Genomic DNA, 14388 nt, shown 5'->3' on the forward strand with positions numbered 1-14388 from the left:
TTTTTTTTTTTTTTTTTTGCTTAGCAATAAAATCTTAGCCACGGGCGAAATTCCTGGCGTAATTTACTTCAACTTTCCAACCAATCACATGACTAGAAGTACTCCGGCGAGACGTTCGTTTCGTTTGGAAGATCGAAATTTCAAAGAGAGAAACACGGCCAGTGTCCATTAGGGTTAATGAACCCGTAATCGAACGTCGTCTAATAACTCCGATAGATTTCATTTTGCTGTGCTGGTGTATATCCGATCGACCTTTGCAACCCAACGTCTGTTACTGATGTTTGTATTATATCCGTTTAATCCGATCAGTCATAATATTATTATTACATTATGCATGTTGCACGTACGCAATGTCGATAAAATCAATTGTGGCCCGTACAAATGATAGCGAGCACTTATGTTACTTTATGGTACTGTTGGTGAATTGAACGTGTATTGCTGCAATATGAGTAATAATAGCGATTAGTGTTCGTATCGTTGTGTTATGATTTTTCGATATTGTAACGAATACATAATAAATAACATTAAGACGACGGCGGTCGTAGTATAAATATAACACGTTCTTTATATCCCTCTTACTGTGTACGAAACAAACGAGAAATAAATGTCAACACGAACTGTGTGTGAATATTGTAAGCAGACATGATTTCCTCTACCCGAGCACCTAAACGATTCAGACCGTTTGGCCTAAGTCCATACACTCGAAACGCTAATGGTCCGATCGTTTTGGGGCCACGCAGTACACAAATACCATTTACACAGCTCGGAGCTACTACTCTAATGTGTTAATATTATTTTAGTCGAATTGGTTTCACTTTCAGGCCTTTAAAATTTACAAAATTTACACGGGTCGAATTTGTTTTTTTTTTTTAGATATTTTTGGGAACTTAAAATTTTTTATTTAAGTAAGACGTTAAACCATTGCAGATAATTGTATGCAATTACAATATATGTGCATACATGATTATTTTTGTCCAATGGTTGTGAAATTTTTCTTCGAGTATGCAATTTGTATTTAATGATGGTTTTTTCTTCGAGATGTGATAATGCACAATCATAAAACACCATTTGGCGGGTTATGTGTATGATGGCAGATTAACGCACAACAGCGAAACTCGTTATAGGTGTAATTAAACAAATTTCTATTCCTTTGGTTGCAACACACCCGAGTAAATTATAATGAACTAACGTTTTTCATAAGAGGGTGTGAATTAAAAAAAATCGCTACGCTTGTATGTAAATTTAACCTCAGTGACGGATTTTTATTTAAATATAAAATATCATCTCCTGCCTAACTTTATTTTTCAAGTATAAGGCTAGTTGTTGACTTATTTATAAAATTTATATAATTGTTACAATAATCACTTCTTAGCTATATTGTAAGTGAAAAATATTTTTTTGGATAAGTCATTCAGTGTAAGTAAAATCCTGACATTACATCAGCATTTAAATAAGTGAATTCTATAATATCACATGTAAACAAAGTACCATAAAGTAATGTAAGTTATAATTTTCATTATCAAAGTATTATTCGCTCATACTTTTTATTATATTTGATCAATGTTACTAACACTCTTATAAATTTAATACTTCAGTATTTTATTTTGTTATTATTAATCGTGCAAAGTACAAGAGGTTGTTATTTTTTGCGCTCGGTAATCCATCAGACACGACAGTTAGCGATTTAGAAGTCTTACGATTGCAGCTTGTCGGTGGCTTCATGTGTTTAAATTGAGTATATATGTTTTTAACCTAACTAAAGTGGGAGATCTGGAAGTCAATAAGTTTCATTAATCATCGTTAAGTTCTTTAATGACCTCGTAGGTATTTTGATATCTGATTATTAATTTATATTGGTTTCTTAAATTTGAGAGTCATTTGTATTAAACGGATTAATATTTTTATGCAACAGACATATTGTCATAATACAATCAGATATTAATCTACATTTAGCGAACTTTATAGCATTTTTTGAGTTTGTTTTCAATAATATAAATTAATTTTTACCATGAAAATATATATATACTATTTTTAATAATACATGAGAATAATTTTAATGTAATTTAATTTTGTTTTAGGCTACCAGGAAAGCGGTAAAATGCGGATATCTATTCGTAGCGCCCGGACGAGATTTCTCAAATCCTATAAACAGGACCAAGGTAAGAGCGGAAAGTATTTCATTGAAATGATAGTCTTACTTGAAAACCTCGTGCAAACGGTTTATATTTATAACATCCAAATTCAGAGGTGAAAAAATTTCTCCGTTATAATTACCCAGACGTCAAACTTATACGCTAGGCTTATTTAGATTAGATAATAAAATCCATAACCTTTTGTGGAGTTTATCAATTTTCACAAAACGCGGTTTCATGGTAGATTAACTGTCAAACACAACTGTCCAATTATAAATATGTATGTTATTGTTTGCTATTGAGAATAAATGAACGGATTTCTTGTTTTGCTCCATTAATCCCTTGAAAGCAGGTTTTATGCGGCTGTCTAGTTTGTAGACCTTTTACAATTTTTTTTTTTAATCGCAAAAACCAGTCGATCGGAAATATAGTAGTGAAAGTCATTAATGTTGTTTTCACCTAAGGGATAGATGATGATATATTTGGTTTCTCTTTTTTATTTTATCTGAATGTTTCTGACCATAATTACGTTTTGAATGGACAAGAAGAAAAATGTTACAACTGTTGTCGTGGTCAGTGTGTTAATAATGATTTGCTGTTATAATCCAATAATGATCACAACTTGTTATTTTCATTTTTTTTTTTTAAGTACTTTGAGTTCAGTTTTGTTTATTACGATCATTATAATTTTCTTCTAAAATACATTGTCATTTATTACATTTATTTATGTCGGCACTAAGCTGATTAGGACTAATGATCAACCCACACACATACCTACTACAGTAACCGCCAATGAATATATCTAAATACTAAAATATTTCTCTGTAATACTCAGATGTTTTTCCTTATTTGTTGGCAGTATTGACGAAAATTGTCTATTGTTTTCGTAATGTTCTATGCATATGTATTATTTTTTCTACAGTCAAACAGCATCTGTGTAGCAATGAGCACATTTCTCGCTGTCTCTTTCATTGCCTTGTAGGAAGAATTTCCTGTTATGATATTTAAAAATACGTAAAACTATTAATAGTTACATTAAACAATTTAATAAATATTCAATTAAAAACAATACAGCCATTAAATATTTCACCCCACCAATGTATGTTTTAAAACACATTTTTTAACTGTTGTCTGTGTTATCACGTATGTTTTTTTTAACAAAGACTAATCATCATTGTTTAATGATGATACACTCTTTATAATTTCAAATTAAAATTCAAAGTAAAAATTTTATAGCTTTAATATGCATTTCAATTATTTCCTGACCAATGACAGATGAATTTCTTTAAGCTTCTAATCAATTTTATGATTTTATTGATAAATAATTATGTTAATTAATTCTTAAAATCAGTTACATCTGAAGTTTTTATCAAAAACTATGAATATTTTGGATTGATGTGGTGGCTGTAAAATTATTATGAATGTCTACCATATTAACGTTTGTCAACACACGAAAAAAACTAGACGTATTCGTTTCCGGTTTCAATAAATCATTTCAAATACTAGTTTTCAATTTACGAAGGTACTTAATGTAAGACTTTGTTTTAATTTAATTTCTCATTGTGTTTTTTTTTCATACCGGTTAACATACTCTATAATATTTGTAACTACCGCGGTATGTGTTGTGTTTTAAAGAATTATTTTGGTATCTACCTATTTTTGCCTTTGTATCACAACTTGTACTAGTACAGTAATTTTTGTTTTAATAAACCATATATCATATTTGTTCTTGAACATTGACAGGCGTGAACATGTATTACATAGGTTGTAGTTAATGCTGTGTTTGATGGGAAGGAGGAGGTAGACAAAAAGGGTAGGTTGTCGTCACGTATATTGGTAATCATTAAAGGTTTTATAAAAAACTGATTACACTGTCTTCGATAAAAAATAAAGTCGAAGCCGGCCATTGCAGCGGACAGTGGCCGGAGTAACACCGGCGAGACGGCATCGACAAAAAGACGTGACTCCTTCACAGTCGTCAGTCAACCCGAACGAGCGCGTAACAGATGATCGTTTCTTATTTTTGTGACTGCCATTATATCACTTCGCCCGCGTTACATACAAGTACGATAAAAATAATAATAATAGCTATAACGACAACACATACGCTTTCATCTAGTTAGTATGGTTTCCGGAACGAAATGGCCGCAGGGCTCATAACATTTAACCTTTTGATCGTGCCCGAGAACATAATATATTCGAAAAATGTTAACATAATTAAAATTTTGTGAAACAAACACGATTGCCGAAATTATCAGACTCCCGTGGGCCGTCGAATCAAATTTGTGCACCTCCAAGTTCGATTTGGTTTGTTTATAAATAAAATGTTTATTATTTACTCTTATATGTCGCAAGCTGACTGCACTCTTTGCACCGAGATAATCGAGCTATATAATGTGTTAGGTATTTTCAATGGCATACCACAATAGTAACGAACTATAGAGAACATAATATTGTCTTTTCGGGTGGGCGTCAGTAGAAGGACAGTGCACGAGCGCATTGCTTACCGGCGGCAATAACGCAGCACTTCGGTTTTAATGTTAGGCCGCAAAGCCTCAAGTGTGCTGGCACTGCCGTTACCAAATGAGGTAGGCTTGCAGCCGCGTGAAACATTCCACACGCGAAGAACAACCGCGATATTCTACCAATCAGTGACGGACGTGACGGCCAATTGCTGCAGTATTGTCTTGGAGTTTCAAGTGGGAACGGCCGGAAGGGAGACTCCGATTTTGGCGGATGTGGCACCTACAGAAGTTGTACGCGCACTGCATGTCTATCAGTTTCGTAATGAATGCAGCTAGCCGAGCGATAAGCTCGACTTTCGACCTAGAGTATGCCTGTGACGCGTGAACGTGTAGGCGGAACATTAGATGCCTATAGTATTAGGATCATTGTTCGAATGACACATATGAAAACTATAATAAACAAAATATCTCGCGGGTTGAATACGACCAACTGGAGGGCGTGGAACGCAAGGTCGCGTCGTATTGATTAGTAGGGAAATATTTATTCATAACAAACGCAATAGATACCAAAAAAGTGTACAAATCGCGTATGACGTTGTAGGCATAAAACTTTTTATCTACCAGTTCACTACTACCGATCGGATTGAACTTGTATGATTTGAAAGCCTACACAGGAAACCTGCATGGTTAAATTTTCCACAGAGTTAAAGGCGTCCAAGGCGAACGTCGTAGGCTTACGCGTCTTGGACGTGCGTATAAAAAATGTACGTACGTTTACTATGACATAAATAATGACTTATTGATTTGGCCATGTGGCGTGTGCAGCGTGCTGCAAGTGCGAACGGAGAGGAAACGCGTTACTTTCTCCTGGTACGCGTTCGTACAATAATATTAAATTATAAGCCGGGCGAGATCTGACGAGGCCTCGATGGCGGCGGTCGCGACTTAATCGTATACCCACGGGCTTATAAGATGCCCAGTGCAATTGTCAAAAGGTGGGAAAATGTCACATTTCACGTGTGCGATGGTATTTGCCAAAGTATGCCTGGCACGCCGAGAGCCGATAAAACTCAAAGCATGTTCCAATGTGGAGACCTCATGTTATAATACACTTTTATAGACTGTAAATGTGCTATTGGCCGTGTCTAGATAAGCTCGTTAACACCTCTGGTGAGTGCGCTCGGACGGACAACGGCGAGGGGAAACGTTCAACAACATTGATATTACAAGATGTACTGGTGTGTGTACGAACTGCTCGAGCTAGTTCACACGAGTCGCATAATATGAAGAACACAATACGCACAATGTCACCGTTGAAAGTGTGTATATGATACTGACAAAAGACGAGAATTGTGCGCATCATCGACAAACGCCGGTTTCGATTAAATTACTATTATATTATGTTTGCGAAATTATCCGCGTTTTGTTTGTTTTGTACCAAAGGAAAACACAAACTGTAATATCCAACATTTCGGACACGTTTCAGTGCCCGAGAACAGATTGTGTTCACGAAATAGATTAACGCCACGAACATTGTGGGCTTAGGAATAATACCGCGACGTATTAATCCGTGAGTAGTTTAAGTAAAAAAAAAAAAAAATACATTAATTCATAAGTTATGTAATGCATTTTTCTTTTATCCTTATTATACAGCAGCGTTGCAGTTTTTAGAACGATCGGGTGATCCATTTTTTGTCTTTTATTCATCTACGGCTTTGCGCGCGTTGCACAATAACAAATTTTTTTTTTTTTTTATGCAGTAGAGCCCACGACGTACAGCGAGACTACCTCCAGAAGAACTCCGAAGCTGTCAGCCCGCGTCCGTAACATTCTCCACACATTCGTTAAATTTTCTGTTTCTAATCGAGAATTATCACTTATCATTTCCAATGGTTTTCATAATTTTTTTCTCTCTCTTTATTAATATTTTGTCCGACCTTGATACTAGTTTAGTGTGCGTTGTGTCGTGTTATTATTATACTGAACAATTTCTTAACGATTTTGTAACGCACGATTCGTTCACGTTTTATTATTATTAGTATTGTTGCTATTATTATTATATGTATAATATGTCTATAGTCATATATACTCGTATATAGATTTTTTTTAACCGGTAATTAAAGAATAATTTGCCCAGAGCTGTTAACAAGCGGCGTCGGCGGTGCTTGTAATACATTATGTTGTAGTTACCAGCGCTATCTCATGCCCTTGAAAATTCATGTGAACTTTGATGAAACGCGAGCATATTTTCCTACGGCGTGTCACATTTTGTTCCTATTTATTGTGTAGTTGGTATATTTTCTTTCTCGAGAAAAAAAAAAGTTTTACTTGTAGTAGGCCGTCGGTTTGTGTCAAATCCGTGTTTTTCTCGCCTACTTAATAAAACGTAGGCACATGTTACTGCTCTATAAAGTAGCAAATTTTTAAACTTGTTTAAACCACTTCTGTTGTTTTTTTTTCTTGTTATGTAAACAGCTATAACAGTAATACTTTAATCCGTCTAACTTTTCCGCTAATTACTGTATTTTAAACGTTTTTTAAAGATTACTTCGATTTCAAGTGGTTTATTGATCAAATAAATTCAATATGTTAACGCGATTATTTATCGACGTCCTATACGCACGTGAATGATGAATACTATTAATTATTAAAACCGTCTGTTAATGACTTAGTGTTAACATGGTAAATATAACCGATATACGTGCAAAATTATCTTGCGAACGCATTGCCAAAGTTGATAAAGGATTAAACGCCATAATTGCTTCTATACATATGTGTTATTTTTATACCCAAGCTTAGGATTTTTTTTTATTTCTAAACATATAATATGTTACAATATTCGTGGCAACGCGTTACTGCACCCAAAGAAAAACCTCGATCTATATAATAAATTCATTGTTCAATTTGATAAATATATCATTACTATTGAATCTATGATATATTTATCAATATGATCATTTTTTTTCTTGTCTTGAACAATAATTATTTATAAGAATAGTTATTTTGTTCGTATTAATAAAACATTATCATAAACCCTTGATAAAATTTCTCTATCAAAATTGATTGAGGTTTTCCTTTGGGCGTGTATTGATGAAAAATGTTTGTTACTCATCCCTCCTAATTTTAACACTTATTTTCCAAATCGGGTGTTGTTTTTAAAACTTGTTGTATTATGTTTTACACAGTTAATTGCGTCAAAGAGAAAACCACACGAACCTGTGATGTAGTTTTACGCTTTGCCTACCTAATGCTTTTTACTTATTTATAAATATTCAAATAAAAATATCGGTTTTCAGATATAAGAACACGTGTTAATCTTTCGTTCGATAAAATATTACCGTAATCCACAACTTTGAGGTATTTGCCATGTGCACCGAATAGATGTGCTGAAATAAATGATTGCAAATATAATTGGCTAACTAAAAATCCATGCGCTCGTGTTCAACTGCTGATGTTTCTGCGAATCGATTTTAATTTCTTTCGCAATTGCTCGTGGTTAACTATTATGTGCAACTATGAAAAATAGTAATGCATTTTTTAGAATACCAATTATTTATGTTTCATGTCTTTCGGTAGAAACTCGTAGTTTTGTGTTTATATTTTATGAAGGCATTTAAATGCGCAATTGTTTTCAGTTGAAATTCGTTATACATACACACAGCCGTCGCAGCGAGGTCGTTACTTATTTGATATGCTGTTAATTCATTTAATTTAAGTATTTATTTTATTAAAAAACTGTTTGAAATAATAAATTAACAAAAGTCAGTTTAACACTGCGGATATTATATTTAACTGGTAGGAACCCAAAACTGTTTTAAGTATGCCTTAGACGTGTACCTTCTAACAGGGTATGATCATGTGTTCAATCGAGGACAGTTGGATAGCAATTTAGCTGTTGAGAACATTAATCAACAAAAAAACATTAGACTTCCCATGCGTTTATTTTCTAACCGCAAAAATAATGTAATTGGGCTATGCGTTTACATGTAGTAACGACAGTAGTTACTGCTGCAGTGGGTTCGGCTACTTTGCTTCAGTACGATAAACTTCAAACGAAATTAACCTAACACGCCAACTACAGAAGAAAAATAGACATATCCTATTTGTTCTATTAGAAACGCGTGAAAATGTTCACCGACATATTACAGTTGTAATTTGTAAAATCTTCGGGGGGTGCTCCTAATATAGAAAAACCAATCAGATGTAGTCGTACCCGTACCGCCATGTAATTAAAAATAAAAATAAAATAGAAGACCGCAACAACAATATAGATTCGTTTCAAACGTACTTGGGACTTGATTGCATGTGTGTCATCCATTTGGCAGCGGCCGCCCGTGGACCACCTCTGGCCTTATCAATCCTCCGGTGTCATTATCGAAAACCGCATGTATACATAATTCGCTCATGCTTACAATCGATGACATAAATTAAATCGCCTCACAATAGTACTGCATATATACATGTGTTTCTTTTTTGCATTATGATGTACATTAGTGTAAGAATGGAATGCATATGTATATATATATATATTGTACAATGCGCGGTACACAATACCGACGGTGATGATAGTGTCGGAACCGATTGACCTGTGTATGTATTATGTGTGTGTGTGTGTGAATAAACAATCACCATGCCGCCAAATGGGTTCATCGTCCTCCTACTATCGCATCAAACACACTTATGTATACACACATTGTAGTATCGTAGTCAGCGCACGTAACATATCATAGCACGTCATTTTTTTTCACTGCCATTTTTGAAGTTCCTCTTGTATACCTCTCAGAGACTAGTGAATGTGTGTGTCCTAATCGTGATAACGTTTCGCCGACTCCCGTTTTTCGATGGTTAACGTTGATAATTACTTGTAGACATCTAAATTAATGAACGCGCACTATGTCTAGTTATTATAAGTTTACAATAATTATACACCCAAAGGTAAAGTGTAGAGTACAATTATTGTACCCCACGAAAAAATTCTCAGACATACAGTTTAATAACCGTTGATTATGATAAATCTCGCCGATCGATAACGCACCTGGTCCCATGTAATTCGCATGATGATTAAGCAAATCATTTAGATAATTAATAGCATAATATTGTACGTGAATTTGTAATCATTAAGATAACGAATAATAAATGAATTATTACACAAATGGTTTTGGAATGTTTTTGTGCGAATAAATTAGAAAAAATAAATACTTATTTTTTAACTCGAAGCTTACATATTATACAACATTCCCGATTAATAAATATTCTAAAAGATCCGATCATGTTTGTATAAATAATCGTCGATAATTGAACTTTTTTTTTTTATGGTTAAAGGTATTATTAATGGTAATGAAATAATGTGATAACTGATACGCGGAAAATATTACTCGAGCAAAACTAATAGAAATTAAATACACTTCTTTACATATTGAAAGTATCGATAGTAAATTGCATAGGTACTCCCTAACAATAACATCGAATGATACCGTGCGCGTACATAAATTCCCCATAAGAGTTATGTTGTCTTTTCTAAATGTTTGTAGACATGAATGATTACTATGAGCGCGAAAAAAAAACAATAAATCATTATTAAAAAAAATGTCAATGTGACTCAATTGAATAGTTATGTTGAGTATTTTTCGCAACAAGTTATTAGCACAACACATACAATGATAAAGTGTGTGCTCAAATTGATGCATCGCCATGTTGATAATTCACGACATTAATTTGATTTCGATTGTAGAATTTTATCGGTATAGGAAAATAAAATCAAATTCAACTGGTCGAGTGCCAACAATTCAGTAGCCATTTTAGATTTACAAAATCGATACGCGTTTTTTTTTATTGAGAAACTGCACTGCAGCAGCTATTTGTAACAAATTAAGATGTAAACAATATAGCGATTATCGTGCGCCTTTCAATTTTTACCCTGAAACATTCCGGTTTTCGAATGGCTTGCGATTCGCGCAATAATTACACTTTACAAGTCGTGCCAATTTCTTAACGAAACTGAACGATTCATTTAGGCCAAATATTTCCATTTTTATTGTTTCGTTCTAGTACAAGCCAAAGTCGGTCATTTCAAATTGAATTTTATTCTTATCTATTTGATGAAAAAATTATTAGAAAATATTCACACAGTTCTCTATTCAGGTAATTGATTTTTTATTGCGCGGATTTTAATAAGTTTTTATGAAACGCGGCTACAGGGTTGAGACAACCAGTGTTGGGGTTATGAAATTAAAATGTTTCTACACGGTTTCGTACTTTGCGGTTGTGTCTTATGTGCCCTCGTATCACAATTTCGCTTGACCAATGAAACGGAAAATAATTCTGCATAACATAATTGATAATAATATATTTTATTGGTCACAGTACAATGCTGCGTTCTCGGTTACGCGAATCATTTTTCTACAGTTGGATGTGAAAATAAACGCATTGTGTGTTTGCGTGGTCTCATTTTATTATACAAAGACTTTTCCCTCTTCTATATTATGTATTGGGGTTTTATTGCAGCGCGTGTGTCTCGAGTGCTCTGCCATAAAATAACATTAATTATTGACAATAATGTGGATAACTATTTCAATAATAATAATATGGGTACTAGTAGTTGCAGTAGTTTCAACTGCGAGCTTCTCGTATTATGCGTCTAGCAGTGTACAGCTCGACCAGTTTTACACGCAAAACGAATTATAATAATATTTAAAGTGCGCGCATACTCCTCGTGTGTAAACATAATTGAAGAAATGCAAATACTTTGCATGGGAAAATAACAGATTCAACGATACGTCTCCGAGGACACTGGCAGGGTCTACCATAGAGGAGGATTTTTCTATGGAACGCTATTATTGTACTCTATCTTAACGTATTCAAATGCCTAGCCCATAAAATAAACCTTGAAGATCTCGTGTGTTGCGTTTGCAAAGAACAAATATAGTAAATCTAGAGTGCTCGGCTTTTTTTCAATGGTTTNAAGAACAAATATAGTAAATCTAGAGTGCTCGGCTTTTTTTCAATGGTTTCAACGATAAAATGAAAATGTATTGTTTTCTATCACGAGATCTATAATCTGGGCAATGTTCTTGACAATATCAGTTAATCTGTATAATGACGAACTTTGTTCTAACAATCACATTGCGATTGTTATACCGTGTACTATTTATTAATGAGAGTCTATAATTGTTTTTTTTTTTGTGATTATAAGACTGTTACCCTGACCGCGTGTGCTGATATTATCAAACTATGACTAAGTTAGAAATTAGTTTCATTTACATTTTGAGCATATTGTTTTCCAGAACGGCCTCGTCGCACTGTTAACAAACCGAGGCACTTGGCAATAATATGCTATACAAGAATCATGTAAAAATAAAATACACTGTGGTTCGTTTTCCCGTCCGAGAGAGCATCACATCATTTCATTGTTCGACCGCAGCAGTTTACCAATACCTGTACATTACACTACATTATTTAATAGTCGTAATGTGTGTGAGGATAATCAGCTCGCCGACACAACTGCGGTTCCGCTGTTTAAATGCACCCAATCATCCGTTTTTTATTTTACAACGGGCAATCGGTACTTCTGTGTGTGTAGACGTGCTGCTTAAACGGCCAAGCGTACGTCGAACTCACGCGAGTTATAATTATATTTTAATTGCTCCGTATTTTTTTTTTCAATTGTACGCAAATTTCCCAGCTGCACTGCTGACTGCATTCGAGAGACAATTATACGTATGCGCACAAAAAAATTATAGGTACCCGAGCCAACTTGGATTGGCAAAGCAGGTAATGCGTACGAGATACCTACCTCAAAGTAGTAATTTTAATACTAAAGACTCTATTTGTAATCTTCTCGTAGTAGAATGTACTTTTTAAAGTTCATTATACTAACGTTTCTCGTGATAAACAGTTTGATGGTCTTTTCTGTTGAATAAATTGGTCGCGTCCTTCGCTATTGCGCACTCGTATTCGATATGTCACCTTCAGTCTATTCGTAAACCATAACTTGGGGTATACTTACGAACAAGTATGTGTGTATGCCAGCTGTACAGTGATTTTTTATTTCTATTCAAAGTTTTATTAACGGTACAACCGAACTCGATTCGTACCTTAACTAGTACGTTTTCAACTTTTTATGTGCCGTCACCTTCTTCGACAATAGTCAATACCGATTATGCTATTTTTGTTCGTACAACCTTGATGTTGGGTCAAAAATGACTAGACAAAAACAAAACTAAACAGTGTCACCAAAAATCATTATTTCATAATTTATTATTGCCGGCAGTAGCTGTTACAATGCATTTACAGTATAAATAAATTACTGTTTTTGTGTCGTAATATTTTTTCATCGCGTTAAGAATGAACACTAAAAATGTGTACTAATTTTTGTTTTCTATTTTTGCTTTATAGAGATGGCAAAGGCGGTGGTTTGTGCTGTTCGACGACGGAGAACTGATTTATTCGCTCGACGAACATGTGAGTATTAATATAATACACTTTTTATAAGTACACATATTACATGGCCTGCACACAAAACGTGTGAGAGCTCATTGCGCTGGCGTTTTTATTTATAATGGTTTCCATATGGTAACTGCGACAGCTGGAGAATTGTTGGCATTGCCCGGACTGCTGTGTACAACGTGTATTTTTAGACTTATCTGTACGCACTTATCATTCCCGTTTGTCTTAAGGCTATCCTCCCGAGTTTGAACTTTAAAATGTTAAAGCAAAAAAAAGTCTTCCTAAAATTAACGTCCAATTGCATTAAATGTTAAAATTCTATTTTTACTATTGCGCCTTTAAGTGCAATCACTATTTTATCTCTTTCACATAAAATCTTCATCTACAGTCGATGCTTTTAATCAATTCGAACGCAACATATACGATCGCGGTCCATTACTTTGTGGTTTTGCCGGTTCCTGAGTATTATGGTGGTAAGTTAACATTATAGTTCGTGTTTTTCTTTGCCGCCTCTATTAATATGGAAATCAGTTTGCCACAATTCGGCCGTATACAAGTTTAAAAAAAAAAAAATAATAATAAAAAGAAAACTGTTTAATTTCGCCATCGAGACGTTAATTGGATTATCAATAAAATTTATTTTACTGTCGTGCCATCTGTCGTAACCTAAAGGAATCCGATTTCTAAGGCTGTATTTTTTTATCTACAAAACAGAAATTCCTCTATTTTTTTATTTTATCATAATACAAATCGAAATTGGAGCTAAGCGAAGAACGTGTTTGTAATCAACCCGTGTTGTCTTTTCAATAACCAAAATTTACCAAAAATCTCTAGAATGACTTAATTATAGAAACTAGTATTACACGTTGGCCGAGTATTAGTGTCTGTCTGACAAGTCCATTATAAATTTTCATTGTTGNAGTATTAGTGTCTGTCTGACAAGTCCATTATAAATTTTCATTGTTGTTCATTTTTTACATAAAATTCAATCTAATGGCTTATTCGTCGTTATAATTGTGTGGTTTGAAATCATAACAGACGCCACTTGATAATATAATTCACGATGTAAATTTGTCAGCAATAAAATATTCTAATATGTAAATAGAGAACATGTCATGTATTTTTCTAAGCTCGTAAACTCGACCATCAAAACCTACACATATTCGCATCGAGTGTCTGTTTTTCTCAATTACATAAGAATAGATTATTTTATGCGCCCGCTATACACACTTCACAAAATCTTTCTCAAATATAATGCATAATGTTATTCTAACATAAGATATATTAAAGAACTTTTATGCAAATTCCACTCAATACAACACGGACACAACCGATAAAAACGAATC

At 34.0% G+C, this 14388-nt stretch overlaps 1 protein-coding gene across 3 annotated transcripts in view; it reads left to right on the forward strand.

Moving 5' to 3' along the window:
• The window catches only part of LOC126896136 (protein outspread), a 65503-nt gene that overhangs the window by 17370 nt on the left and 33745 nt on the right, over positions 1–14388 (forward strand). For 2 of the 3 annotated variants that reach the window (XM_050668629.1, XM_050668632.1), the window contains exons 2-3: positions 2079–2159; positions 12992–13057. In XM_050668629.1, the coding sequence (XP_050524586.1) occupies positions 2079–2159; positions 12992–13057 (147 nt within the window). Of the gene's footprint in view, positions 1–2078; positions 2160–12991; positions 13058–13392; positions 13516–14388 lie in introns of those variants that run through there. The other variant, XM_050668630.1, reaches the window with a different exon arrangement.

Source organism: Daktulosphaira vitifoliae, unplaced genomic scaffold (genome assembly GCF_025091365.1).
Source record: "Daktulosphaira vitifoliae isolate Bord-2020 unplaced genomic scaffold, ASM2509136v1 Scaffold_1, whole genome shotgun sequence".
NCBI lineage: Eukaryota > Metazoa > Arthropoda > Insecta > Hemiptera > Phylloxeridae > Daktulosphaira > Daktulosphaira vitifoliae.